Below are 24,809 nucleotides of genomic sequence, written 5' to 3' on the forward strand. Positions count from 1 at the left end.
CCGTCGCGAAGCCGCTCCTGCCCCCGGAGAAGGAGGACGTCGCCGTGCGATCCGACGTGCTAAGCTACCTCGAGGGCCTCGCGGCGTCGCTCGCGCCGCGGTCCGGCGACGGCGCGCGGCCGCGTCCCGCGAAGGACCGGCGGGACCGCGCGGATTCGCTGGAGCCCTACGTCGACGACCTCGTCTGCGGCGCGGAATGCGGCGACCTCTTCATGCCCGAGTGGGTCGGCGATTTGTGGCACCGGTGGCACGTCTGGCGCGCGGGCTACGACCCCCTCCAGGTCCTCGCGATGGACCTCGGCGCGTCCGTCGCGGTCTGGATCTGCGTCGGCACGATGTGGTTCACCTTCTTCCAGATGGACAACGGCTGGAGCGCGTCCTACTCCATTTACTACGCGGTTCGACGCCGGCGTCCGACGTTCGAGAGATTTATTGGGGAGAGCATTTGGGGCGGGGGGGAACGGGTCCCGCGACGAGCATTGGGGGGGACACACGGACGCGCGTCGTAGGTGAACGTGGGCATGGGCGTCGGCTCGGCGAAGAAGCACGCGGGCGGCGCCATCTCCAAGTGGTTCGAGGTCTTCTTCTGCATCTGCGGGTCCGTGCTCATCGTCGGCGGCATCGGCCTGACGTTCCGCATCTCCAGCGACCGCGCGAAGCGCTACGTGGCGGGCAGCGACCACCCGGAGAAGATCGCGCGGTTCAAGATCGCGGGCTTCTCGCCGGTCATCTCCGTGCTCGGCTCGTTCTACGTCTTCATGGTCGGCGTCGGCGTGGTGATCGCCTACTACTGCTGCGGCTTCCGGCGCGTCGGCGACCTGTTCCTGTGGACGATCACGAACATGACGACGGCGGGGCTGCGAGTGTCCCAGCACGGCGAGCCGCACTACCACTTCTACGCGTTCACCGCGGCCTACATGCTCGTGGGCATCCCGGCGTCGGCGATCTTCTACGCGGAGGTCGCCGCGGAGCTCTTCGACTACCACGAGAAGGCCGTCGTGACGCACCGCCTGTCCATGATGTCGGAGCTCCACCTGGGCGTCCCGCACGACGACGACGACGTCGCCGTCGCGGCCGCGGAGGTCAAGTCCGACGACGAGGCGGTGACGACCGTGGACCGCGAGTACCTCAGCTACCTCGAGGACATCGCGCTGCGGAGCGGCGCCGTGGACAAGAAGACCCTCGAGCGCAAGAAGCAGGAGGGGTCGCCCGTCGCGGAGCCCGTCGGCGTGTCCGTGTCGTCGCGGTCCGCGGCGTCCGTCTTCGCGCCGGTGCCCGAGTCCGACGACGACGAGGAGGAGAAGTCCTAAGGTTACGGGTCCGCCTTCAGCAGGGGGAAGGACTCGTAGCGCGGCTTCGTCGTCGGCCTCGTCGCCCCGGGCAGGCCCGGGTGGACGACGACGAGCGCGGGGCCCGGCGCGACCCGGGCGCAGAGCGCGGCGACGAGGCACAGCGCGGCGACGGCGACGGCCGCCTGCCAGCCGAGGCGCGCGGCGGCGCGCGCGGCGGCCCGCGTCCGCGCGCGCGCGGCGACGCCGAGGCACGACGCGCCGAAGCTCCCGTCGCCGCCGTCGGGAAACGCCGCGGCGGCGACGGCGAGGGGCAGCGCGCGCGCGAGGGCCGCCCGCGGCGTCGCCAGCGCCGGGCTCCGCGCCGGCGACGCGAGCACCGCGAGCGCCGGCAGCGCGGCGACGGCCGCGGCGACGGATCCCAGACCGAGCCGCGCGGACCGCTCGCGCCGCGACACGCCCGCGGGCGTCTGCGGCACGTCCGCGGAGATGCCCGACGCCGCCGCGGCGAGCGCGAAGGCCGCGACGACCCAGGCGAGCGCGACCCAGCACGCGCGCCGCCGCTTCGCGAGCGACCGCCGCACCTCGGCCGACGTCCGCACCGGCGCGGCCCCGTAGGCGTCGCGCTGCGGCGACGCCCCGGCGTGGCGGTCGAGGCGGAAGAGGCGGCCCCGCGTCGCGCGCCGCGCGCCGCCGCCGCCGCAGCGCCGCCGCCGCGACGACCGGTAGGACAGCGCCGCGGCGCCGACGGCCGCGCCGAGCGGCGCGCACGCGACGTACGCGAAGACCGTCAGGTACTCGGCCCGCTCCGGCGACCGCCGCAGGGCCACCTTGAGCACGAGCGCGCCCAGGAAGTGGGCGACCCAGAGCCCGGCGTCGAGCGCGACGACGGCGGACCGCACGCGCGCCTCGAACGGCGCCGGCCGCTCCTTCTCCGCGGGGGCGTCGGCGGGCGCGTCCGCGGCGTCGTCGACGTCCGCGCCCACGTCCTCCTCCTCGAGGGACCCGGACTCGCGCCGGGTCGCGTCGCGCCGCGCGGGGCTCCGCGCGAACGCGTCGCCGCGGACGACACCGGGCAGCGCGACGGCCGCGACCGCCAGCACGCCGCCGCACCCGCCGAGCGTCGCGCGCCACGCGAACGCCGCCGCATCTTCGACGCCCGCGCAGCCGCCGGCGCCCGTCGACGTCGCGTAGGTCGCCGGCGCCGCGACGGCCAGCGCGGCGCAGAAGCCCAACCCCCCGCCGACCACCGGCGCGGATCGCAACGCGAAGGACCGCCGGAGCGACGCCGCGCGCCGATCCGCGGGCGGCAGCTCGACGGCGGACTCCGGCGGATGGTCGAGGGCCGCGAGGCAGTCGCCCAGGAGTTCCAGAAGCGCGTCGGAGCCGCCTGGGCAGGACAAGAGTGCGAAATTCCCAACTTCAAAGGCTCCTCTCTCGGCCGATTTCCACTCGTTTCGGCTGATTTTTGGACGAGCGATCATCCCTCGGAGCGCTCTCGACGCGTGGATGCTATTTCCGGAACGCGCGCGCGCGGAACACTCATGTTGAAGCGAACTTGAATCACCCTTGTCCTGCCCTGGGAGCCGCGGCGGCCGCAGTAGCCCGCCACGAGCCGCGACGCGAGGAACGCGCCGCACCGCGCGCCGCGGTCGCCGGCGCCGAGCGGCGCGGCCGCGAGCGCGGCCGCGGCGAGCGCGCAGCCCCCGAGCAGGCGCGCTATGGCGCCCGGCGACGGCCGCCGCGCGCGCTTCGACGCCTTTCGTTTCGCCGCCGCGACCGCGGACCCGACGTGGTACGCGACGCCCAGCAGGCACAGCTCGTCGAAGCGCACGGCGCCGCGGCTCCCCAGCGTCAGCGCCGGCAGCAGCGCCGGCAGCGCGCCCGACGGCGCCGCGCAGGCCAGCGACGCCAGGCCCAGGGCGACGAGCGTGCGCCGCCGCCGCCGCTGGCGCTGGAGGCCGTAGGACGCCGCCTCGCGGAAGTTGAGCCACGACGGCTCTCGCGTGATCTGCGGCGACCCGTCCGCCGCGGCGACGAGCGCGCGCGTCGACGACGAGGCGCCCATCTCTAGTGGATTTGCGAGAGCGCCATAATCTCATCAATGTTGGCTTTTGTCGGCGAGCTTGAAGTTTAGGTTGCCCGACGAGCGGCCGGTGAGCGCGAGCGGGTTCGAACCTCTGGGCAGCCCTCGCAGCGGCCAGTCGCGGCGCCGCGCCGACCAGGAAGCCGCGCCGTACGCGCCGCCCGACATGGCGCGGTCCCCGTCCAAGGCCGCGGCCCTCGTCGCCGAGCCCTACCAGAGTGCGGTCAAATCCATGGAGACGACGCACCGCACGATCCTCATGCTCCGCTGCAAGGTCGTCGTCGTCGGCGACGCGACCGTGGGGAAGAGCGCGCTCATCTCCATGTTCCACTCCGGCGGCGCGTGCGCCCGCGCCCGCCGCGCTCGCGAAACCGTTCGGAGACCGCGATCCGCCGCCGCAGGCACGAGTTACCCGAAGCAGTACGTGATGACGAGCTGGGTCGACTTCCGCGTCAAGCAGGTGAACATCCCCGACACGTCGACGGCCGTCGAGCTCTACCTCTTCGACTGCGCGGGGCAGAGCATCTTCAACCAGATCGAGGCGAACAACGTCCACTACGACAACGCGAGCTTCCTGCTGCTCGTCTACGACGTCACGTCCCAGGCGTCCTTCGAGTCCTGCGGCAAGTGGCTCCAGCAGGTGCGCAAGGGCCGGAGCCGGGGCGCCGCCGTGCCCGGCGTGCTCGTCGCGAACAAGAAGGACCTCGCGCAGTCGGGCCGCCGCTGCGTCACGAAGGAGAAGGGCGTCGAGTTCGCCGAGGCCAACGGCCTCGCCTACTTCGAGACGTCGGCCCTCGAGGGCGAGCACGAGGAGCCCTTCCGGCATATCGCCGAGGAGTTCGCGAAGAAGTACGAGGACACCGTCGCCCGCGCGGAGGAGAACTGAGCGCGGGCTGTCGACGCCGCGGGGGGCCTTCGCGAGCGACCTAAGCGACCTAAGCTGGGCCGACGCTCTCATGCAGCCCAAGCGGCTCAGCGATCCCCGACATGGCAGCGACGACGTCCGAGATTACGACCGACCCCCTACTAATCACGTTTCTTCGCCTCGAACTTGTCCGCCTGCTTCTGGACGACGTCGATGAGCCCCTGCTCGTAGAAGTAGCCGTCGGTGTCGAAGAACTTGCCGACGCAGTACTTCTCCTCCATCTCCGGCGCGTCCGGCGCGTCGCGCTGGAAGATGACGGAGAAGTCGGACTGGAACCGGGGGAACGCGGTCCGGACGCGGATGCCCGCGGCGTCCCCCGGCTTCTTCTCGGAGACGAAGATGATGTCGCGCTCCATGAACTTGACGACGAGCTGGAGGATGCCCGAGAAGGTGAAGTAGCCCGCGCAGCAGACGCCTAAAAGCGGGCGGCACGCGGGGAACTTGATGCCGAGCACGGGGTCGGAGAACTGGCCCACGCAGGCGAAGAGGCAGGCGGCGACCATGAGCGAGATCTTCAGGTTGTCGATGAAGTGGACCTCGCCGTAGCCCTTGTCGACCATGGCCTTGACCGTCGCCTCGTCGAGGACCTGCTTCACCTTGAGCGAATCACCGGTGTCCACGTGCTGGTACTCCTCGTCGTCGCTGTCGCTGTCCGACCCGCTGTCGCTCGAGCTGTCGAAGTCCTCCTTGTCGCTCATGGTCTGGAGGCGGGCGGCGCGGCGACGTGCTGCTGCGGCAAGCACAAGGCCGCGAGCCTCAAGCGACGCCGGGGGTCGCACCCTGGAAGCCCTGGACGCCGTCGGACGGGTCCTCCCATCTCGACCGGTCCCCAGACCCGGCGCACGCTGGCCTCGTATGTCCGGCGCGGCGACGCGCGGCCCGCGCCGCGCCGGCCCACACAATCACCATCGGAGAAAGCCTCTAGGAAGATGGGAGGGGCGGGTCACAAAAACGCGCGCCGCGCGCGCCGCCGCGGGGCCTCGGGCCCCTACTGCGGCGGCGCGCGGGCCTCGAGGAAGGTCCACTGGTCGTCCTCGTACTGGAGCGCGGCGACGGCCGCGTGCTTCAGGGCCGGGTGGTGCTCGCGGGAGATGCGCGGCGGCTTCGGCGGCGGGGCGGCGACGGGCTTCGCCTTGGGCAGGGGCTCGGCGATGACGGGGCCGCGGCGCGGCGCGCAGGTCGCGGCGCGCACGAGCTCCAGCACGTCGACCTCCTTGTTGCACTCGTCGCCGACGACGTCCGCGAGGGCGACGACGAGCGTGGAGAAGCGCAGCAGCTGGCGCGACACGCCGAAGCAGCAGACCGTGTCGCTCTCGGGCGGCATGTGGGCGAAGAGGGAGTGGTCGCGGTCGGCGCGGCAGAGCGTGGCCCAGGCGGGGACGACGGACATGGTTGCGCAGCGCCGCGAATGGGGTCGTATAGAAGTGTAAGTTCGGGTCTCGCTCCGGGCTGCTCCGGGCTGCTCTTGATAATCGTATCGACAAACCTATCGGAGCCGTCCGTGCCGTTCACAGTGCCGTTCACACTCGATTCATGGAAGTTTGGCTCTGCGATATGCGGCGCTCGCCACGGCTCTAGACGTTCTACGCGAGTCGTCGCCATGTCCTTCCCCTCGATCGCCGCGGCGCTGACGGAGGACGACGGCAACGGCTCCGATTTTTCCGACGCGGACCATCACGACGAAGGGCTGCCCATGGAGGTGAGCCTCCGGCTGCAGGCCAAGGACAGCCTCGCGGCGCCGGAGTCGCCGCGGTCCAAGACGACGGAGGCGGCCGAGGCGAAGCTCGCCGTCGCGAAGGCGAAGCTCGACGCCGCGCGCCTGGAGCGATCGCGGTCGCAGCTCGTCGACGAGAGCGCGGCCGCGGCGCCGGACGACGGCGGCGCCGCGGCCGGCGGCCCCGCCGCGGACGGCGCCGACGGCGCCGCGGCCGATGGCGACGCCGCCGCCGATGAGGCCTCCTCGGCCGCCGACTCGGCCGCCGCCGCGTCGTCGGACGACGCGGCCGCGGCCGACGACGGCGACGGCGGCGACGCCGCGGCCGACGGCGCGCCGCGGAGGCTCCGCTTCGCCATCGACGGCGACGAGCTCCTCGGCGACGAGCGCACGGACATGCTCCTCGAGCAGGTGTCGAACCTCTCGGAGAACTTCACCGCGGACAGCCCGCGCCTCGCAGGGCAGGACAAGAGAGCGAAATTCCCAACTTCAAAGCCTCATATCTCGGCCGTTTTCCACTCGTTTTGGCTGATCTTTGGACGAGCGATCATCTCTCGGAACGGCCTCGAAGCGTGGATGCTTTTTCCGGAACGCGCGCGCGCGGAACACTCACGTTGAAGCGACGTCGAATCACTCTTGTGCTGCCCAGGCGCCTCGTCGACACGCCGTCCGCGCGGCCCAAGAAGCGCAAGTCGCTCGCCGCGAAGGCGCTCAAAAAGGCGAAGAACGGCATCCGCCACAGCGCCAACGCCGCCAAGGAGGCCGTGACCAAAAAGGCCGTCGTCGCGCGCCACTTCAAGCCCAAGCTCGTCCTCGGCGCGGGCGCGTTCGGCGCGGCGCGGGAAAGGGGCGATTCGACGTCGCTTCAAGATGAGGGTTCCGCGCGCGATTGTTCCAGAGCAAGGATCCACGCGTCGAGAGTCCGAGAGATCATCGCCCGTCCAAGAAGGAGCGAAACGAGTGGAACATGACCGAGATCGGAGCCTTGGGAAGTTCGCGCCCTTTTCCCGCCCAGGTTCGGCACCGTGCTCTTGGTGAAGAAGCGCACGGGCTTCACGCGGGGCAAGCTCTACGCCATGAAGGTCATGGCCAAGGCGGACACGAGCGCGAAGATGGCCAAGGTCGAGCGGGACGTGCTCGTGCGCCTCTGCCACGTGCGGAGCCCGTTTTTGGTGTCGATCTGCTACGCGTTCCAGAGCCGCACCAAGGTCTACATGGTCATGCAGTTCATCGACGGGTCCTGCCTCGAGGCCCAGCAGACGGCGCTCCTGGACTGCGACGACCCCAAAGCGGCGATCCAATTCGTCGCCGCGGAGCTCACGCTCGGCCTCGTGCACCTCCACCTCGCGGGCATCATCCACCACGACATCAAGCCCGCGAACTGCCTCGTGCGCCACGACGGCCACCTGTTCATCTGCGACTTCGGGCTCGCGACGCTCACGGAGGGCAAGCGGGACTGCGGCTTCAAGCCCGCGAAGCTCCAGGACAAGGCCTGCGTCGCCGTCAAAAAGGGCTTCCAGGGCACCGTGCCCTACTCGGCGCCGGAGGTGCTCCAGAAGACGGCCCACGTGTCGTCCGCCGTCGACTACTGGGCGCTGGGCGTGCTGCTCTACGAGCTCTACCACGGGCGGACGCCCTTCGACGCCGCGAAGGCCCGCGACATGTTCGCGAACATCCTATTCAAACAGCCCGCCTACGACGAGTCCCGCGTCGACGCCGCCGCGCGGACCTTCCTGGGGCGCCTCCTCTCCAAGGACGTCAAGGCGCGCCACGGCGTCGACTCCGTCCAGAGCGACCCCTACTTCCACGCCGTATCGTGGCCGCGGCTCAAGAAGCGGCTCGTGCCGCCGCCGTTCCAGCCGCCCTGCGACTGCGTCGACGAGGCCGACTTCTGCGACCGCTTCGAGAGCGACGCGCTCATGCGGCGCTGGTACGACGACGCGCCGCCCTCGCCGAGGAGCGACCAGCGGAACTACGAGCTCATGGCCTTCGAGTTCACGCACGCGAGCCACAAGTCCCTGTCCCTCTCCGACGGCCTCGACGACCCCAACCGCGGCGAGAGCGACGAGACGACGCTCGACGCCATCGACACCTTCGGGCGCCTCACGTCGCCGTCGCAGAAGGACGTCGCGCGGAAGGAGCTCGCGAGCCCGCCGGCGCCCGACAAGGACCTCCGCCGCAGCCGGTCGAGCTCGTCGGCCTACGGCGGCGCGCGCTGGTTCGGCTGCCTCTGCGGCCTCCCCGGCGACGCCGAGGCGCCGCGCGAGTCGTCGAGCCGCTCCGCGCCGCCGGCCTTCGCGTCGGAGCGGCCCGCCGCGGCGCGCGCGGCCGAGGCGCCGCCGCGGTCCGCGGAGTCCGCGCCCTAGGCTCTTTAAGAGAAAGGCGTTACCTCGTCGTGTACTCGACGCGCGCGAGGCAGATGAGCGTGCCGATGCGGAAGACGATCATGAAGGCGACGAGCGCGGCGACGTCGAACCACCGGTGCGAGTAGCAGAACGCGCCGCCGAACTTCGACTCCGTCCAGTGGGACGCGTAGTAGCGCTTGTCCGTGGGCCAGCCCGGCAAATCGGAGATGCGCACGTGGCTGTCGTGGAACTGGGTGACGACCATGCCCTCGAGCGCGTAGTGGATCGTCGCGACGTGGTAGAGCGGCTTGAAGTACCACGGGATCTTCGTCGGCGAGATCGCGAAGCCCGCGACGATGCTGCAGACGGAGAGGAACGCCGTGCCCAGGCTCGTCGCCGCCTCCTGGGACGGCATGGCCGCCACGAGGAACTGGGCCAGGAAGGTCATGCCGGACACGTAGAGGAAGTACATCGCGAAGTACCACGCGTATTTGTCCCAGCCCGGGTAGAAGTCGACCATGACCCACATCGTCGCCGTGTGGAGCAGGGAGAAGCCGAGCAGGTAGGGGAACTCCGCGACGCCGAAGGACTCCGTGTAGGGCAGCGTGCTGTACATCTTCGACTGCTTCTCCCGGTAGTACGCCTTCCGCTCCTCCATCATCTGGGGCACCGCGGACACGAAGAAGATGATGCCCATGAAGAGCGTGCTGATGTACAATAAACCGATCCTGCCGAGGCCGCCCGTGAACGTGTTGATGGCGTCGGGCCGCTCCTGCGTGAAGACCGTGCCGAAGAGGAGCGAGATGAGGAAGCTCACGGCGCCCCGGCTCAGGTTGTACGCGGGGCCCCTCCAGTAGTTGATGATCATGCGCTGCACGAGGACCGCGCGCTGGCGGCTCATGTTCACGGCGTACTTCGTCGGGAAGGACACGGGCAGCGACCCCTCCGCGGGCCGCATCAACGTCTCGCAGAGCCGCACGTTCTCGTCGTGCAAAGCGCTCGCCGCGTAGGCCTCGGCGACGGCGTCCGTGCAGGCGCCGAGCATCCACGTCGCCGGGTTCGCGCCCGGCCGCAGCGGGTCGAGGTCCGGCCCCCGCGGGCCGAGCGACGCCGCGGTCTGGGATAAGAACGCGACGAGATCGCCGCTGTCCTCGCCGAGCCCGCCAAAGTAGACGACCATGCCCCCCTTCTTGAGCAGGAGGAGGCGGTCGAACTGGGCGAATAGGGCGTAGGACGGCTGGTGCACCGTGCAGATGACGCTCCGGCCCGTGACCGCGACCTGCCGCACCGCGCGGATGACCACCAGCGCCGCGCGGCTGTCCAGACCCGACGTCGGCTCGTCCAAGAAGAAGATGGCCGGGTTCGCCGCGAGCTCGACGGCGATGGTCAGGCGCTTGCGCTGCTCGAAGCTCAAACCGCCGGGCTTGCCGAGCGTGCCGACCTGGTTGTCCGCGATGGGCGCCAATTCCAGAATTCGCAGAATGTTCGCGCAAAAGGGCTTGCGCTTCTCGTCGGCGCTCGGGTTCAGGCGCAGCGCGGCGGAGAACGCCACGGCCTCGGCCACGGTGGGGCCCGGCGAGTGCACGTCGAGCTGCTCGACGTAGCCGGAGACGCGCGCGAACGTGTCCTGCTTCTTCGCGTGGCCGTTGACCGTGATCATGCCGCTGAGCGACCCGCCCGTCTTCCGGCCCGCCACGACGTCGAGAGCGTCGTCTTGCCCGCGCCGGAGGAGCCCATGAGCGCCGTCATCGTCCCCGGCGTCGCGAAGCCCGTGACGCCCGCGAGCAGTTCCAGGTGCTCCGGCTGGCCGCCGCCCTTCTTCGACGGCACGTCGACGAAGTAGTGCAGGTCGCGGAAGGCCACGGACATGGGCTCGTAGGGAACGTCGCCCGACGCGTCGATGTCGCCCGCGTTCGCCGCGGAAAACGCGGACTGCTTCCGCTCGCTCCGCCGGCTCGCGGTCTTCGCGAGCTTCTTCTCGCTGTAGCGCCGCCGCGGCGTGCCCGGCGGCGCCGCGTCGTGGCGCGGCGAGCAGTCGTCGTCGCTCTCGACCCGGAGCGGCGCCGGCGGCGCCTTCTCCGGCGGGAGCAGGAACGGATCCGCGACGTCGTCGACGGGCGTCGCCTCCGCGGGCTTGAGGCTGTGCACGCGCGACGGGTGGCGCTCCAGGGGCTCGGGCTCCTCGCCGTCGCCGGACGTCGGTCCCGCGCCCACGCGCACGACGGACAGCGCGACGGTCTGGAAGACCATGCCCGCGGCGAAGTACGCGCCGAAGACGACGAACGCGCCGCCGATCCACGCCCGGTCCGTCTGGAACTCGTACATCTTCAGGAACAGGTGGCCGTCGCTGTCGGCGAAGGCGCAGCCGTCGGCGTAGAGCCGCCACCGGAAGGCCTCCCAGTCGAAGTACCAGAAGGGCGCCACGGCCGTCTGGAACTTGCAGCTCGCGTAGCGTTCGCTTCCGAACTCGTTGATCGCGGCCGCGCGGATGCCGTGGGCGATGGGCGACATCCAGTAGAGCCACTTCCAGAACCAGGGGATGTTGGGCCGCTGGACGATGAACCCGGAGAAGAGCACGAAGCAGACGATCAACGCGCCGGCCATGGGGTTCGCGACGTCCTCGTTCGGCGCGACGGACGCGATCAGCGCGAAGATCGACGCCATGGACACGGACAGCGTGAGGCAGATGGCGAAGAAGAGGGGGTAGCCCTGGGAGCCCAGGCCCGTGAACCAGTAGGCGACGTTCGTGAAGATCGCCGACTCGATGACCGCGATGGGCAGGTCGACGGCGACGTTCGCGAGCGTGAAAGCTAAAGTAGGAAAGAAGGACTGGTCGCGCATCTTGTAGAAGACGTCGCGCCGCTCCAGCAGCTCGGGCATGTAGGCGAGGCCCGTGACGCCCAGGTACATCAGCACGGCGAAGAGCAGGCCCATCTTGCTCGTGAAGTCCTCGTAGCCGAGATCGCGGAACAGCAGGCCCGTCGCGAGCCCCATGGCCAGCGCCTGGAAGCACTTGACCTTGACGAAGGTCGTGTCCTTGGCGATCTCGAAGGCGCGCCTTCGTAAAATCCAGTAGGCGTACCAGCCCAGCGGCTTCGTGAACTCGATGCGGAAGTACGCGGGCCACTGGTCGTCGCCGAGCGCGTACGCGTTCGGCGAGTCGAGGGCGTCGACGGTCTGGGCGTGCCACTCCGTCTGGCGGAAGAGCGCCGCGAAGGCGTCGGCCGACGCCGGCGGCGTCGCGTAGCCCTCGTAGAACGCGTAGCCCGCGGGCGAGCTCACCTCGATGAGGAAGTCCGCCGCGTCCTTGCGCGCGGGCGGCCGGAAGCCGATGGACGCGAAGTGGTCCAAGATGCCCTGCGTCGGGCCGTGGTAGATGACGCGGCCCGCGTCCAGGAGACACACGCTGTCGAACTGGAGGAAGACCTCGGGCGGCGGCTGGAGCAGCGACAGCACGCACGTCGTCTTGAGGTCCCGCGCGAAGCACTTGAAGGCCTTGACGATCTCGTGCGCCGTCTGGCTGTCCAGACCGGTCGTTATCGAGTCCCCACACAAAACCCGCGCCTTGCCCATCAGAATCTCGCCGACGGACACGCGGCGCCGCTGGCCGCCGCTGATGCCGCGCGTCGTCGCGTTGCCGACGATCGTGCCCTTGACGTGCGCGAGCCCGAGGATGCCCAGCACCGTGTGGAGCTTCATCTTGCCCTCCTTCTGGTACTTGATGAAGTCCTTGACCTCCGTCGCGTCGACGCCCCGCAGGCTCGCGGCGAGGTCCTCGCGCGCGCCGCCGCTCGCCTCGCCCGCGCCGAGGGTCTCGTAGGCGAACTCGAGCGTGTCCTCGACCGTGAGGGACGCGCTGTGCAGGTCGATCTGGTCGATGTAGGCCGCGACCTTGGAGGGGACGAAGCGCCCCTTGGGGTCGCTGAGCGGCTCGCCGTTGTAGAAGCAGTCGCCCTCGAACGTGAGGTCGCGCGCCGCGCTCGACTTGAGCATGCCGCAGAGCATCTTGAGGAAGGACGTCTTCCCCGCGCCGGGCTTGCCCAGCACCAGGGTCAGCGTGCCCGGCCTGATCGCGCCGCTCACGCCCTTGAGGATGTCGACGTGCTTCGACGTCTCGCCCTCGTGCATCATGCGCGACAGGAGCACGCCCAGGGGCGTCACGTTGACGACGTTCTCGACCTTGGGCCGCGTCGTGTCGACCATGGCGTAGTAGTTGACCTCGCGGTAGCGCACCTCCACCGGCAGGTGGTCGCTCCGCGCGTACGTCCGCGCAAAGTCCGCGAGCGCCTGGACGTGGTCGTCGACGCTCTTCGACGCCGCCTGGTTCATGAGCCGCGAGATCTTGCGCCGGTGCGTCGTCTTCTGCGGGTCGTAGGGCGTCGAGCTCTTGCGCGCGGCGACCTTGGGCAGCGACGCGAACGGCGTCGTGTGCGCGGGCGACACGACGCCCTCGCTCTCGTCCTGGACGACGCCCGTGCGCAGGCGCAGCGCCTCGATCTCGCCGTAGCCGACGTCGTGGCGCAGGAGCGCCGCCTCGTAGGCCGCGAGGATGCGCTCGATCTGGACCTCGCGCGGCGACACGGTCTCGCCGCCGAGGCCGCCGGTCGGGAGCGGCGCCTCGTCGTCGTCCGGCGCGCCCCGGCCGTCGTCGCCGCCGTCGTCGTCGGCGAGGCCCGGCCCGGCCTTGACGTAGCCCCGCCGGTGCGGGCCCCGGGGCGTCGTCCGCGCGAGCCAGTAGTAGCCCGGCGCGAGCGCCGCGAAGCAGAAGAACTGGAGCGTGACCGAGTCCGTGAAGTCGTTCGTGCGCTCGCCGCGCCGCAGGCCCAGGTCCCCGAGGCCCAGGTAGGCGACGACGTCGCTGCCGAGCTCCTCGCGCACGAGCATGGCCAGGGCCGGGCGCAGGAGGCTAAAGTAGGGCATCCACTTGAACGCGCGCGGCAGGTCGCGGCGCCGGATGACCGCGTTGCTGCAGCAGACGCTGACCACCGCCGCCGTCGTGACGGCGTTGGCGGCGAGGTCGAGGCGCGCCGCGACGCAGCAGGCGCTCAGCAGGCCGACCTTGAAGAAGCAGCCCATCGTCGCCATGACGCGCGCAAAGTGGAAGACGCGCTCGAGGCCCGTCGCCCAGGCGAAGAGGAGCGACATGGGGTAGTAGAGCCCGAAGCCCGACAGGATCTCGACGGCGGCCGCGGCGACGAAGTAGACCCGGGGCCCGTACAAGCCGTCGGCCATGTCGCGCGACGCGCGGAGCCGGTCGTGGAACGTGACGGTGACGGCGCTGAGCTCCGCCATGAGGATCGTGATGACCCAGACGACGCAGGCGTGCGTGTAGGACGTGACGCGCTCGTAGGACAGCTTGGTGGACGCGTGGTCGGCGTAGGACACCGTGTCCCAGGGCAGCAAATCGTCGGGCGTGTCGTGGCCGAAGAGGAACGCGCCGATGCAGACCGCGATGCACGCGTGCGTCGCGCGCGCGGTGAGCGCGCCCGGGTGGCGCACGTGGAACCGCAGGATGCGCGACGCGACGGCGGAGAAGGTGACGCGGAGCGACGCGCGGTTCGGCGGCGGCAAAATGTCGTCCTTGGGCGGCCCCGCGCTCCGCGCCTTCGCCGCCAAGGCGGCGACGGTCGGCGCGCACGTCTTGTGGAACGCGCGGCTCGCGTTGGCCACGTCCGTGAGGTAGACCATGGTCGACGTGCCGTAGCTCCGCGGGTCCTTGTCGCAGTCGATGGTGATCAGGTCCAGGATGAGGTCGCAGGGGTTGCCGTCGTCCGCGCCGTCGCCGCCGAGGTAGCCGATGGACTGGAACCAGGCCACCGCGCCGTCGACGTGCCCGAAGTACATGGCGTGGCCCGCGCTCAAAAAGTAGCAGCTCTCGAAGAGGTGCCAGACGCCGCGCCGCGGCTTGTGGAGCGACGCGACGACGGCCATGCCCTGGAGCGCCGTCAGAGCGACCTCGCTGACGAGGTTCATCAACACGAGCGCGGACTTGCAGTCGAGGCCCGACGTCGGGTATTCCAGGTACAACAGCCGCGGCTTCGTCGAGATGGCCGTCGCGATGGCCAGGCGCCGCCGCTGGTCCGCCGTGAGCCCGCGCACGTGCAGGTTGCCGTCGTCGACGCGGCCGCCGACGAAGAGCGGGCCGCACTCCTCGAGCTCCATCTCCTCGAGGGCCCACTTGCAGCGCTCCGAGACCTCGAAGTTGTCCACGTCCGCCGGGGCCCGCAATCGCAGGAGAAAGAAGGACGCCTCGAGCACCGTGAGGTGCGCGGGCAGCTCCATCCCGAACGGCACCGTCGCCGACGAGTCGCGCAGCTTCTCGCGCCGCGCGGTGCGCCCGTCCAGCGCGAAGTAGCCCGCGACCTCGCCGGCGACGGGCCGCCCGCTCAGCAGGTCGACGAAGGCGCCCGTGTCGCTGCGGGAGCCGAGCACGGCCATGATCTCGCCCTTCTCCACGAAACCGCTCGAGTTGACGAGCGTCGGGTAGGCCTCCTGCGTCAGCGAGGCGTTCTCCCAGACGAGCAGCGGCGGCTCCTTGCCGCTCTCCGTGGACTCGTCGTCCCGGTCGGCCTCGAAGGAGAACATGGTCGGGCGGCCCCGGCAGCGCGGGGCGCCGCCAGACCGTCCGGGCAGCCCAGCTTTTTACGTGATGCGATGGTGCTGCATCGTCTGGTGCACGGCCGACCTCCAGTGTAGCGAGCTGCTATGGCCGCTTCGAGCCCGGTGTAGCAATGCTGCCGGCGCTCAGTGGCGAGCTGCTTATGGCCGCCCTCGAGCTCAGCGCAGCACTGCTGCCAGCGCTCTGCGTGTTGGCATCGCTCGTCGCGCTCTTCCTCGTGCGGCGCAAGCGCCGAAAAAACGCAGCGCCAAGCGATACTAGTCATTCCGCCGCAGAACAGAGCGCAGCGCCACGCACAAATCCAGACGAGCCCGCGCTCTCGCCCCACTGCGACGCACGCGTACTCATGCCCGGCGTCGTGCTGCTCAAGGGCGTCCTGGACGCCGACGCGCAGCTCGACGTGCTGCGCTGGTGCCTCGCCTACGGCGTCGACGGGAAGCGCTGGCTCGACGGCGACGGGCTGAACGCGCCGCGCCAGGGCCGCGGGCGATCGTACGACGCCGTCGGCCGCGTCGACGCGCGCGCGGGCCCGCTCTGCGAGGCGCTGCGCCGCGCCGCGCGGGCCGTGGACGGTCGCGCGGACCCGCTCGGCGGCGCCGCGGCGACGCACGTGCTGCTCCTGTGGTACGCCCGCCTCGAGCGTGGCCTCGGCTGGCACCGCGACGACGGCAAATGGGACGGCGCGTCGCTCGCGCCCGTCGTGAGCCTGTCCCTGGGCTGCAGCTGCGACTTCAGCCTCAAGGCGAACCCTTCGGACGCGCCGGTCGTCGCGCGCCTCGACTCGGGCGACGCGATCCTCTTCGGCGGGCCCGCGAGGAGCGTCATGCACGCCGTGACCAACATCACTCCGGGCACGTGCCCGCCCGCGCTCGCGGCGGCGGCGTTGGGGCGCGTGGAGACGGCGCGCGGCGGCGAGTTCCGCCTGAACCTGACGTGGCGCCACGCGCCGGAGATCGCGGGCCTCGAGGCGGAGGAGCGGTTCCACATCTTCGGCGGCGGCACGCGCCAGTTCCTCGACGCCGCGCGCGACCGGGGGCTGGAGGCCGCGCGCGCCGAGGCCAACGAGCGGCGGCGCGCGAGGCGCGCGAGGCGCCTCGAGCGGAAGGGCCGGATACCTTAGTCCCGCTTCACGACGCCCGGGCCGATCTTCTTGTCGTTGTAGTTGACGACGGGCTTGATCTCCTTCTTCTTCTTCTTCTTGCGCCCGGCGGGGCAGACTCGGCCGTCCATGGTCGTGCCGACGTAGGGCCGGCACTTGGCGAGGTCGATGAGCTCGTTCGTCGTCGACCCCTTGAACGCGTCGAGCTCGACGTAGTGGGCCGTGGCGTCGGCCGCCGCCGCGGCGTCGGCGTCGTCCGGGTCCGCGTCCGACGCGTTGCGCAGCAGGCGCCCCGTCTCCATGACGCGCCACAGCGCGGCCGCGCGGCGCGCGGACGCGGTCTCCATGCCGCGCGACTGCTCCTCGGGCTTCATCTCGAGGTAGCGCGCCGCGCAGGCGTTGGAGCAGGCGGCGACGAGCATGGCGCGGGCGTGCTCCGTGAGGCCGCGCACGCGGTCCGCGTCGCGGTCGAGGACCCGGCTCGACGGGAGCAGGCTCTCCTCCGCGTCGCCGAGCGCGAGGTGCAGCGCGCGCTCGGCGCGAAACGCGGCCCAGGACTCGGGGTCGCCGGCCATGGCGAGCTCCGCGTGCTTCCGCCCCTCGGCGAAGGCCTTCGCGGTCACGTTCTCGCCCGGCGCGCAGGCGAAGAGGACGACGGCGAGCTCGGCGGAGAGCTCGGCCCTGTAGGTCTCGTTGAGGTCCTTGGCCTTGAGCGCGCGCCGCAGCCGGCCCGCCTCGCCCCGCGGCGGCAGGAGGTTCCCGACGAGGCCGGCGGCGCCGGCGACGAGCGCCTTCAGGTTGACCATCGTGCGGAGTCGATGGACGTCGGATGGGGGCTGCGCGTGCACCGCCGGACGGCTTCTTTACCGAAACTTTACTCGCCGCCCTCGACGACCATGTCGCCCTGCTCGTTGACCTTGGCCGTGAGCATCGTGCGCTTGCCGACCATGTCCTTCGCGGGGACGATCTTCGACGGGTCCTGGGCGGCCATGAGCTGGACGATGCGGTTGTGCGCGTCCATGATGCCCCAGGTCCGCTCGTCCTCGCCGTACGCGAAGTGGTCCATGGCCTGCTGCTCGTTGAGGCCCTTCATCGTCGCCGGCATGCCGCACTTCGCCAGCGCGGGGCCCCGCACCTTCATCCAGAGCGCGTCGACGTACTCGCGGAACGTCGGCACCTTCTTGCCCTTGCCGCCGCCCTCGGCCGCCTTCTTGCTCTCGGCCCGCATGTCGTCGACGTCCTGCTTGATCTTTCGGATCAACGTCTGCACCGACGCCTGGCGGTAGCCCCACTCGAAGTTCTCCTGGAGTCGCACGGTGAGCTCGTGCGTCCAGAACGTCGGCCGCGGGAGGGGCGTCCCGTCGTCGTTCAAGGGCGTGAGCGTCTTAAACGACACCCAGCCCGTCACGTAGCCGCAGCCCAGCGACGTGTTCGGCACGATGACGTGGACGCGGAGGTCGCCCTGGTCGTTCCAGACCTCGTCGTCGCCGTGGACGATCTCGCCCTGCTTGATGGGGCCGAGCGCGCCCTGCAGCGCGAGCTCCGTCTTGAGGGACACGCCGTTGCGCATCGTCGCGCCGTGCTTCGCGGAGACGCGGTATTTCTTCGTGGTTTCGGGCAGCTCGGCGCACATGGAGTTGTAGTTTCTTGCGCGCGCCGTCTCGGACCAGGGTGGGCTGAACTCCGCTTTGTAACATACCGCTCCGGGGAGAATGCCGCCGTAGCCATCACCCACGCTCAGCTGCGAAAACTCCTCGGCCACGACGAGCTCCTCATCGTCCTTGCCGAGGATGGCAGCCATAATTGCTCGAAACCAACTTGAAGGCGCATTGCACCGTCCATGAAGCAAAGAGGTCTGGCTTACGCCGAGCCTCATCGAGAGCGTCGCGGCGTGCTTCATAGCGTTGGCGTAGCCGCGGGCCTCATCGAGCGCGCTGCGGCCCGCTTCATAGCGTTGGCGTAGCCGCAGCATCGCTTCATAGCGTTGGCGTGGCCGCAGCATCTCACAAATGGGTACCAGCCTCTTGCTGCTCGCGCTGCTGAGCGCTGCCGCCACCCGCGTCTGCGACATCACCGACTTTGGCGCCGTCGGCGACGGCGCCACGGACAGCACCTTCGCGCTGCGCGAGGCCGCGCGCTGCTGCGCCGCGAGCCCGCCCGCCGCGAGCACCGGCGGTCCGCGCTGCACCGTCCGCGTGCCCGCCGGCGTCTTCGTTTCCGGCGCGTTCAACCTGTCGGGCGGCTCGCGACTGCACCTCGCCGCGAACGCGACGCTGCGCGGAATCGGTTTCGACTGGAAGACCTGGCGCTACCACTGGCCCGAAGTGACGGCGGCGCCGGGCTACGGCGAGACGCGGGACCAGTGCTGCGTGCCCTGGCCGCCCGCGGTGACGCGGCGGCGGTCGCAGCACGCGCCCTTCGTGGGCGCCTTCGACGCGACGGACGTCGCGATCTCGGGCGAGGGGCCGACGTCCGTCATCGACGGCCGCGGCGCGGACTGGTGGCGGAGGTTTCTGTGCGGCTTCGCCTACGCCGCGGCGCAGCGCGTCGGCGCGCACCCGTGGGCGTTGGCGGCGCTGTCGAAGGTCAACGGCGACGTGTCCCGCGGCTGGCGCTGTTCGTCGGATGCGAGCCCGGAGCGGCGCTACGCGAACCTCGGCTACGCCCTGGGCCGGCCGCGGCTCGTGGAGTTCTCGAACGTCAGGCGCGGCGCGGTCCGGGGCGTGTTGTTGGTCGATTCGCCCTTCTGGACCCTCCATATCGTCGACTCGAAAGAAGTCGTGGTCGAGGACGTCAGAATTCTCGCCCCTCGCCACGAGACGCTTCGTCGCGCCTGGGGGGCGAACACGGACGGCATCGACATCGACTCGTCCGAGGACGTGCTCGTGGACGGGGTCGACGTCCGCGTCGGCGACGACGCCATCGCGATCAAGAGCGGCCTCGGCGCCGCGGGCCGCGCGCACGCGGCGCCGTCGCGGCGCGTCGTCGTCCGCGACTCGCGGCTCCGGAGCGAGTGGCTGTCCATCGGGTCCGAGGTGAGCGGCGGCGTCGACGACGTGCGGATCGAGAACTGCACCTTCGGCGACGCGGCCGTCGGCGGCGCCGCGGCCGACGACGTCTCCGGCGCCGGCTTCTGGCTGCGGCTCTTGACGGGCGGCTGGGCGGCGACGCCCGCGGCGCGGGCCCGCGGCGGGCCGGCGGGCGTGCACGTGAAGACGCGGCCGGGCCGCGGCGGCTTCGTGACGAACGTCGTCGTCGACGGCGCGACGGCGGTCAATTCGGACGCGCTCCTGTGGATCTCGACGACCTACCCGGGCGAGGACCCCTTCGAGCGCGCCGCGGACGCCGCCGAGACGGTCCTCGCGAACTTCTCGGTGAAACGGGCGACGTGCGTCAACTGCGAGCGCGTCGTCGACGTCGTCGGCTCGGCGGCGATCCCCGTCGACGGGTTGGCGGTGGAAGACGTCGACTCGGACGCGACGGAGAGCGTCTGCGCGCGCGCGACGCGCGTGAGCGGCGTCGCCTGCGAGGAGCCCGCGCCGTCGCGGCTCGGCGTCGTAGCGGTGGCGGTCGCCGTCGTCGTGCTCGTGCTCGCGGTCCTGGTGGCGCGCCGCGCGCGCGTCCCCGCGGTCCTCCTCCACGCGTCCTTCGCGTCCACGTTCGTCGTTTCGTCGTTCTGGCTCCGCTCGAACGCGTACCGCGGCGCGTCCGCCGGCCTCTTCGCGGCGCCCTGCGCCTTCGCGCCGGCGCCGGTCTCCGCGCCCTGGCTCAACGCCGTCGACTGCGGGCCCGTGTTTCCCGGCCTCGCGCTCGCGGTCTCCGCGGCCTACGCGTCGCCGTCGAAGCGGCGGCGCGCGCTCGCGGCCGCGCTGGCGCTCAAGGTCGCGGCCGTCGTCGCGCGCGTCTGCTTCGACTCGCGCGCGCGCGCGGCGGCCGCGACGCTCGGCCTCTGCCGCGCGGCGCTCGCGGGCCAGCGCGACGACGCCGTCGCGCTCGCGTGCGCGGCGCACGCGGCCCAGGGCGAGCCCGCGCGGACCGCGTGGGGCGCGGCGACGTCGGCGCTCGTGGCGGGGCTCGCGGTGGCGGAACTGCTCAGGAGGTCCTAGGCGGGCGATCGGGCAATGCGGTCGAGCCGCGCCGCCCGCCTCGCCGCGGCCTTTGCCGACGGCGTTCCGCCACAGCAAGTGGGGCGCCCCCGATCCCGTCGCGTCCGAGTCCGAGTCCGACGCCGACTATTCTCGGGCTTCTCTCATAGCTTATTTACGCGCGCGACCCCCGCTAGCCCAGCTTGGCCAGCAGCTCCGTGCACTGGGCGACGATGTCGGCGTCGTCGATCTTGTCCTGGGCGAGCGTCGCCTGGAGCGCGGCCTTGACCCGCGGCGCCGAGGCCGCGAGCGCCGCGTGGTTCGCCGCCGCCAAGGCCAGCAGCAGCCGCATGACCGTCGCGTTCTCGCCCGCGTCCTCGGCGAGGGGCAGCTTCGGCAGCACGAGGGCCAGCACCTGGTCCACGGGCGCGGCCTCGAGATCCGCCTGCGCGATGCGGCACATCGCCGCTAAGGCGTTGTCCGCGGCCGCGCGGTCCGCGGCCGCGCGCTCCGGCGGCGCGCCGTCGGCCTTGGTCACGAGGGGATACAAGGCGTGGAGCGCGTCCGGGATGTGCTGCCGCGCGAAGGCCGGCCCCGCGGCGGAGAAGAGCGCGCCGACGCCGAACGCCGCATTCCGCGCGACGTTCGAGTGCGCGTCGCCGCACGCGGACGAGAAGAGCCCCCAGAGCTGGGCGAAGTGGCGGCCCGCCGCCAGGTCCGGCGGCAGCTCGACGCAGAGCTCCGCGAAGCAGCCCAGCGCCATCGCGCGGTCCGACGCGGCCCGCGCGGGCTGCGCGTACTTGGCGAACGCCTGGAACACCGCGTCCGCGGTCCCGTGGCCCACGAGGCCGCCCCCGACCTTGGCCACGGCGCCGCAGAGATCCGCGACGTTGTCCATGAGCACGTTGTCGTGGTCCTCGTCGTCGTCGTCGCCCTCCTCGTGCGTGCCGCGCGCGACCGCGTCGATGACGTCGTCGTCCGCGCCCAGCAGCGTCTGGCAGGGCGCCTGCTTGTTCGCCAACTGGAGCGTCGCCTCGACGATGGGCTGGAGCGCCGGGATCAGGGCCGCCGGCCCGACGTCGCCCAGGAGCTCGTTGAGCGCCTCGCAGGACACCGCGACGACGGACTTGGCCGTGTCCTCCGCGAGGAGGCGCGCGAGCAGGCCGACGCACGCGTTGACGTAGGTCGCGAGCTGGGGCGACGGCAGGGACGCCGCGCCGTCGCCCTTGGCCCAGGCGATGGCCACGGGCTCCTTGTCGTCGTTCGCGGTCCGCGGCGCGTAGGGCAGCGCGCGCGCGCTCCCGCCGTGCGCGACGCACGCCGCGTGGGCCAACTGCTGCAGCGCGATGGCGCTCCGCTCGCGGATCTCGTGGTGGAAGTAGTCGACCATGACCCGCAACACGTCCAGCGACTTGTCGAGGTGGGGCGCGAAGTGGCCCTCCGTGTACTCGGCGACGTTGCCGAGCGCGACGATCGCCGCGCGCTTCACGTTCATCATCGCCGTGCGCACGGTCATGACCGCGTGGCCCGCCAGGTCGTCGTCGCTCTCCTCGTCCTCGACGTCGTCCTCCCACTCGTCGGCGTCGCCGGGCTCCCGCGGCTCCTCGTCGTCGTCGTCGCCGTCCTCGAGGAACGCGGCGTCGAAGCCCCCGCCGCCCTCGTCGTCCTCGTCGTCGTCCGCGAAGTCCAGCGACGCGCCGTCCTTGCGCGCGACGACGTCGAGCAGGTGGGGGACCAGCTGGGGCAGGAGCGGGCCGAAGTCGCCGCGCATGACCTTGGCCGCGTTCGCGAAGAAGCCGTACGAATACTCCGCGAGCTCCGTCGAATCGAGCTCCAAATTCTGCGCGGCCGCGGCGAGCGCGCGGTCGCGGTAGGGCGCGAAGCGCGCGGCGCCCACGGCCAGGGCGACGTGGCCCAGCGCCTCCAGGGAGCGCCCGCGCAGCTCCCAGGCCCGCTCCTCGCCGAGCTCGCACATGGCCGCGAGCGGCGGCGCGGCGACGTCGAGGTAGGGCCCGAAGCCGTCGGCCGCGGCGATGGCCGCGGACCCCACGGCCGCCGCGGCCATCTCGCGGATGCCCAATAGTTGGTGCCCCAGCAGCGGCAGCAGCCGCGCCATGAGCGGCTCGAGGAGCTGGCCCAGCTGCGACGCGTCCATCGACTCGCAGAACATCTCGAGCACGTAGCACGACGTGCCGACGACCGCGGCGCGCGCGTCGTTGAGGAACTCGAAGACGACGGGCACGACGGCCGCCGCGTGGCCCACGATCTCCGGCTGGCAGTGCTCCGCGAGCTGGCCGTAGGCGAAGCAGAGGCACTCGCGCGTCGCCGGCTCCGAGTTCGCCGCCGCGGCGTTCGCGAGCCGCTGGAGCACCTCGCCGAGGTGGTGCTCCCGCAGCGCGTCCTGGAAGCCCTCGGCGACGACGCCCACGGCCGCGGCGCCCGCGCGCCGCGTCGACGGGTTCGCGTCCTCGAGGCACTGCATGGCCAGGCCCAGCGTCGGCTCGAGCGACCACTTCAAAGGCACGTGGAGCGCGATCTGGTCCAAGGTCGTCTGCGCGACCTCCTGGGACGACGGCCCCTCGTAGGCCTCGTCGTCGTCGTCGTCGCCGCCGAGCACGACCTGGCCCGCGGCGATCTTCGCCGCCTTGGCCAGCGCCGCCTCCTCCTGGCGCAGGCGCTGGAGCGGCGTCGACACGAAGAGCGCGCCCGCGCCGCCGCCCTCGCGCGCGGACGCGTCCGCGGTGACCATGATGCCCACGCAGGTCTGGACGATCGTCGGCACGAGGCCGACCTTGCCCAGGAGCTTGGGCTTCCACTCCGCGAGCGCGCCGATGACGGACGCGGCGCCGTCGCGCGTCGCGCGCTCGAGGTCGTCGTCGCCCGCGCGCATGACGTCGAGGAGCAGCGGCACGACGTCGCCCACGTGGGGCGCCAGCACGGGCACGGGCGTCTGCGCCAATTCGGCAAAGGCGTCGAAGAACTGGACGAGCACGGCGTCGTCGCGCTGCTGCGCCGCGGACCGCGCGACGACGACCATCGGCGGCACCAAATCCCGAAAGAGCATCGCGTCGTCGTCCGTGGACAGCGTCGACACGAAGGCGCAGCAGGCGCGCAGGGCCATGACGGACACGGCGCGCTCCTCGTCGCCGAGCGCCGCGCGGAAGAGCTGGGCGAGCTGGCCGAGCTGCGAACTCAGCGACGTCGCGACGGTCTCGGACAGCTGGAGGAGGAGCAAATACGCGAGCTCGCGGTGCTGGGGGCTCGTCGCCGCCGTCGCGCACTGGGAGATGAAGGCGAGGAGCTCGGGCCACTTGTTGTGGGGCACCAAAACCTTGGCCAGCGCGGACGCGAGCGCCGCGACGGACTTGCGGACGGCGCGTTCCGGCTCGCTCCCGAGGCGCTCGAGGATCGCGGCCTTGACGCGGGTCTGGGCGCTCTTCTTGAGCTTCTTCCAGAGCTTGACGATCTTCTTGCGGAGGATGACGGCCGCGATCTGGCGCACGGCGACGTTGCCCGACGACGCCACCTGCGTCATGAGCGCGCCCACGCAGGCGCTCTTCTTGAGCACGGGCTTCAGCGCGTCCTCGGCCTGCTTGATGCGGCTCGTGTCCGGGGCCGTCAGGGCCACGAGCACGGCCTCGAGCTGCTGGTCATCGGCGTTCATCGTGTCCAGACGCGGAGCAAATCGCCAAGGTCACCACGCTTTTCAACATCTTGAAGGTGAAGCGCTCAGAAGCCCATTCATGGGCATGGCTCGGCTGCGGCTCCTGGCCCTGCTCGCGGCTTCCCTGGGGAGCCGCGACGCGGACCGCGCGGCGCGGACGCTCGCGACGCTCAACGTGACCTGGCTCGAGGAGAGCGTGGCGCGCGGCGAGCGCTTCCTGCTGCGGGGCGGCGACGGCGCCGCGGCGGCGGACGTCGGCGGGCTGCTGCGTGCGCTGCTCCGGCCGTTCCGCGACCCGGCGCACCGGCGCGAGCCCTTCGCGTCGCTCCGCGGCGACGGCGGCGCCGCGTACCGCGGCGGCGACGCCGCGGCGGCCGTCGCGCGCCTCGTCGCCGGCGGCGGCGTCGCCGGCGGCGCAGCGTACCGCGGCGGCGACGCCGCGGCGGCCGTCGCGCGCCTCGTCGCCGGCGGCGGCGTCGCCGGCGCGTCGGCGGTGCTGCGCCTCGAGAGGCTGGCAAGCGCGCCGGGCGCCGCCGAGGCGCTGGCGCGGCTCCTCCCGCGGCGCGTCTACGACCCGGACCGCGGCGACACGGCCCACGTCTACGTGTCGTCGCCCGGCGCGGCCGCGCTCGCGAACCACACGGACGTCACGGACGTGCTCGTCGTCCAGCTCCGCGGGTCCAAGACCTGGCGCGTCTGCGGCCGCGCCCAGGCCGCCTTCACCCACGGCGAGCTCGACCGCTGCGCGGCCTACGGCGCCTCCGAGATGGCGGCCGTCGCGGACTGCGAGGCGACGACGCTTTCGCCGGGCGACGCGCTCTACGTGCCCCGGCGGAGCATCCACAGCGCGCGCGCGACGGACGACGCGCCGTCGACGCACCTCACGCTCGGGCTCGCGGCGCCCTGCGCGGACCGCGGCGCCGCGCGCGCGCGCGCCTACGGCCTCGGCCGGCGGCGCCGGCGGCTCACCGTGTGCGACTCCG

The 24,809-nt window shown here is 71.6% G+C and overlaps 4 protein-coding genes across 4 annotated transcripts; 2 read left to right on the top strand and 2 right to left on the bottom strand.

Moving 5' to 3' along the window:
• Positions 1-3,607: 3,607 nt before the first annotated feature.
• On the top strand, positions 3,608-4,174 carry AURANDRAFT_6700 (hypothetical protein; the record flags this gene model as incomplete). The annotated part of the gene is made up of 2 exons (XM_009038946.1): positions 3,608-3,717; positions 3,784-4,174. Coding segments are annotated over 2 exons (501 nt in total), but the record flags the coding sequence as incomplete, so codon positions are not given.
• A 2,904-nt stretch (positions 4,175-7,078) lies between these two features.
• Positions 7,079-8,005, top strand: AURANDRAFT_11435 (hypothetical protein; the record flags this gene model as incomplete). The annotated part of the gene is made up of 1 exon (XM_009039066.1): positions 7,079-8,005. A coding segment is annotated over one exon (927 nt), but the record flags the coding sequence as incomplete, so codon positions are not given.
• Positions 8,006-8,399: 394 nt separating this feature from the next.
• On the bottom strand, positions 8,400-17,878 carry AURANDRAFT_64546 (hypothetical protein; the record flags this gene model as incomplete). The annotated part of the gene is made up of 4 exons (XM_009039107.1): positions 8,400-10,023; positions 10,059-14,929; positions 16,110-16,913; positions 16,973-17,878. 4 exons carry the CDS (start codon positions 17,876-17,878, stop codon positions 8,400-8,402), a joined length of 8,205 nt encoding a protein of 2,734 aa, XP_009037355.1.
• A 2,477-nt stretch (positions 17,879-20,355) lies between these two features.
• Positions 20,356-23,826, bottom strand: AURANDRAFT_64547 (hypothetical protein; the record flags this gene model as incomplete). The annotated part of the gene is made up of 1 exon (XM_009039106.1): positions 20,356-23,826. The coding sequence occupies one exon, from the start codon at positions 23,824-23,826 to the stop codon at positions 20,356-20,358; it is 3,471 nt and encodes a 1,156-aa protein (XP_009037354.1).
• Positions 23,827-24,809: the final 983 nt, after the last annotated feature.

This window comes from Aureococcus anophagefferens (assembly GCF_000186865.1).
Source record: "Aureococcus anophagefferens unplaced genomic scaffold AURANscaffold_10, whole genome shotgun sequence".
Taxonomy (NCBI): domain Eukaryota; class Pelagophyceae; order Pelagomonadales; family Pelagomonadaceae; genus Aureococcus; species Aureococcus anophagefferens.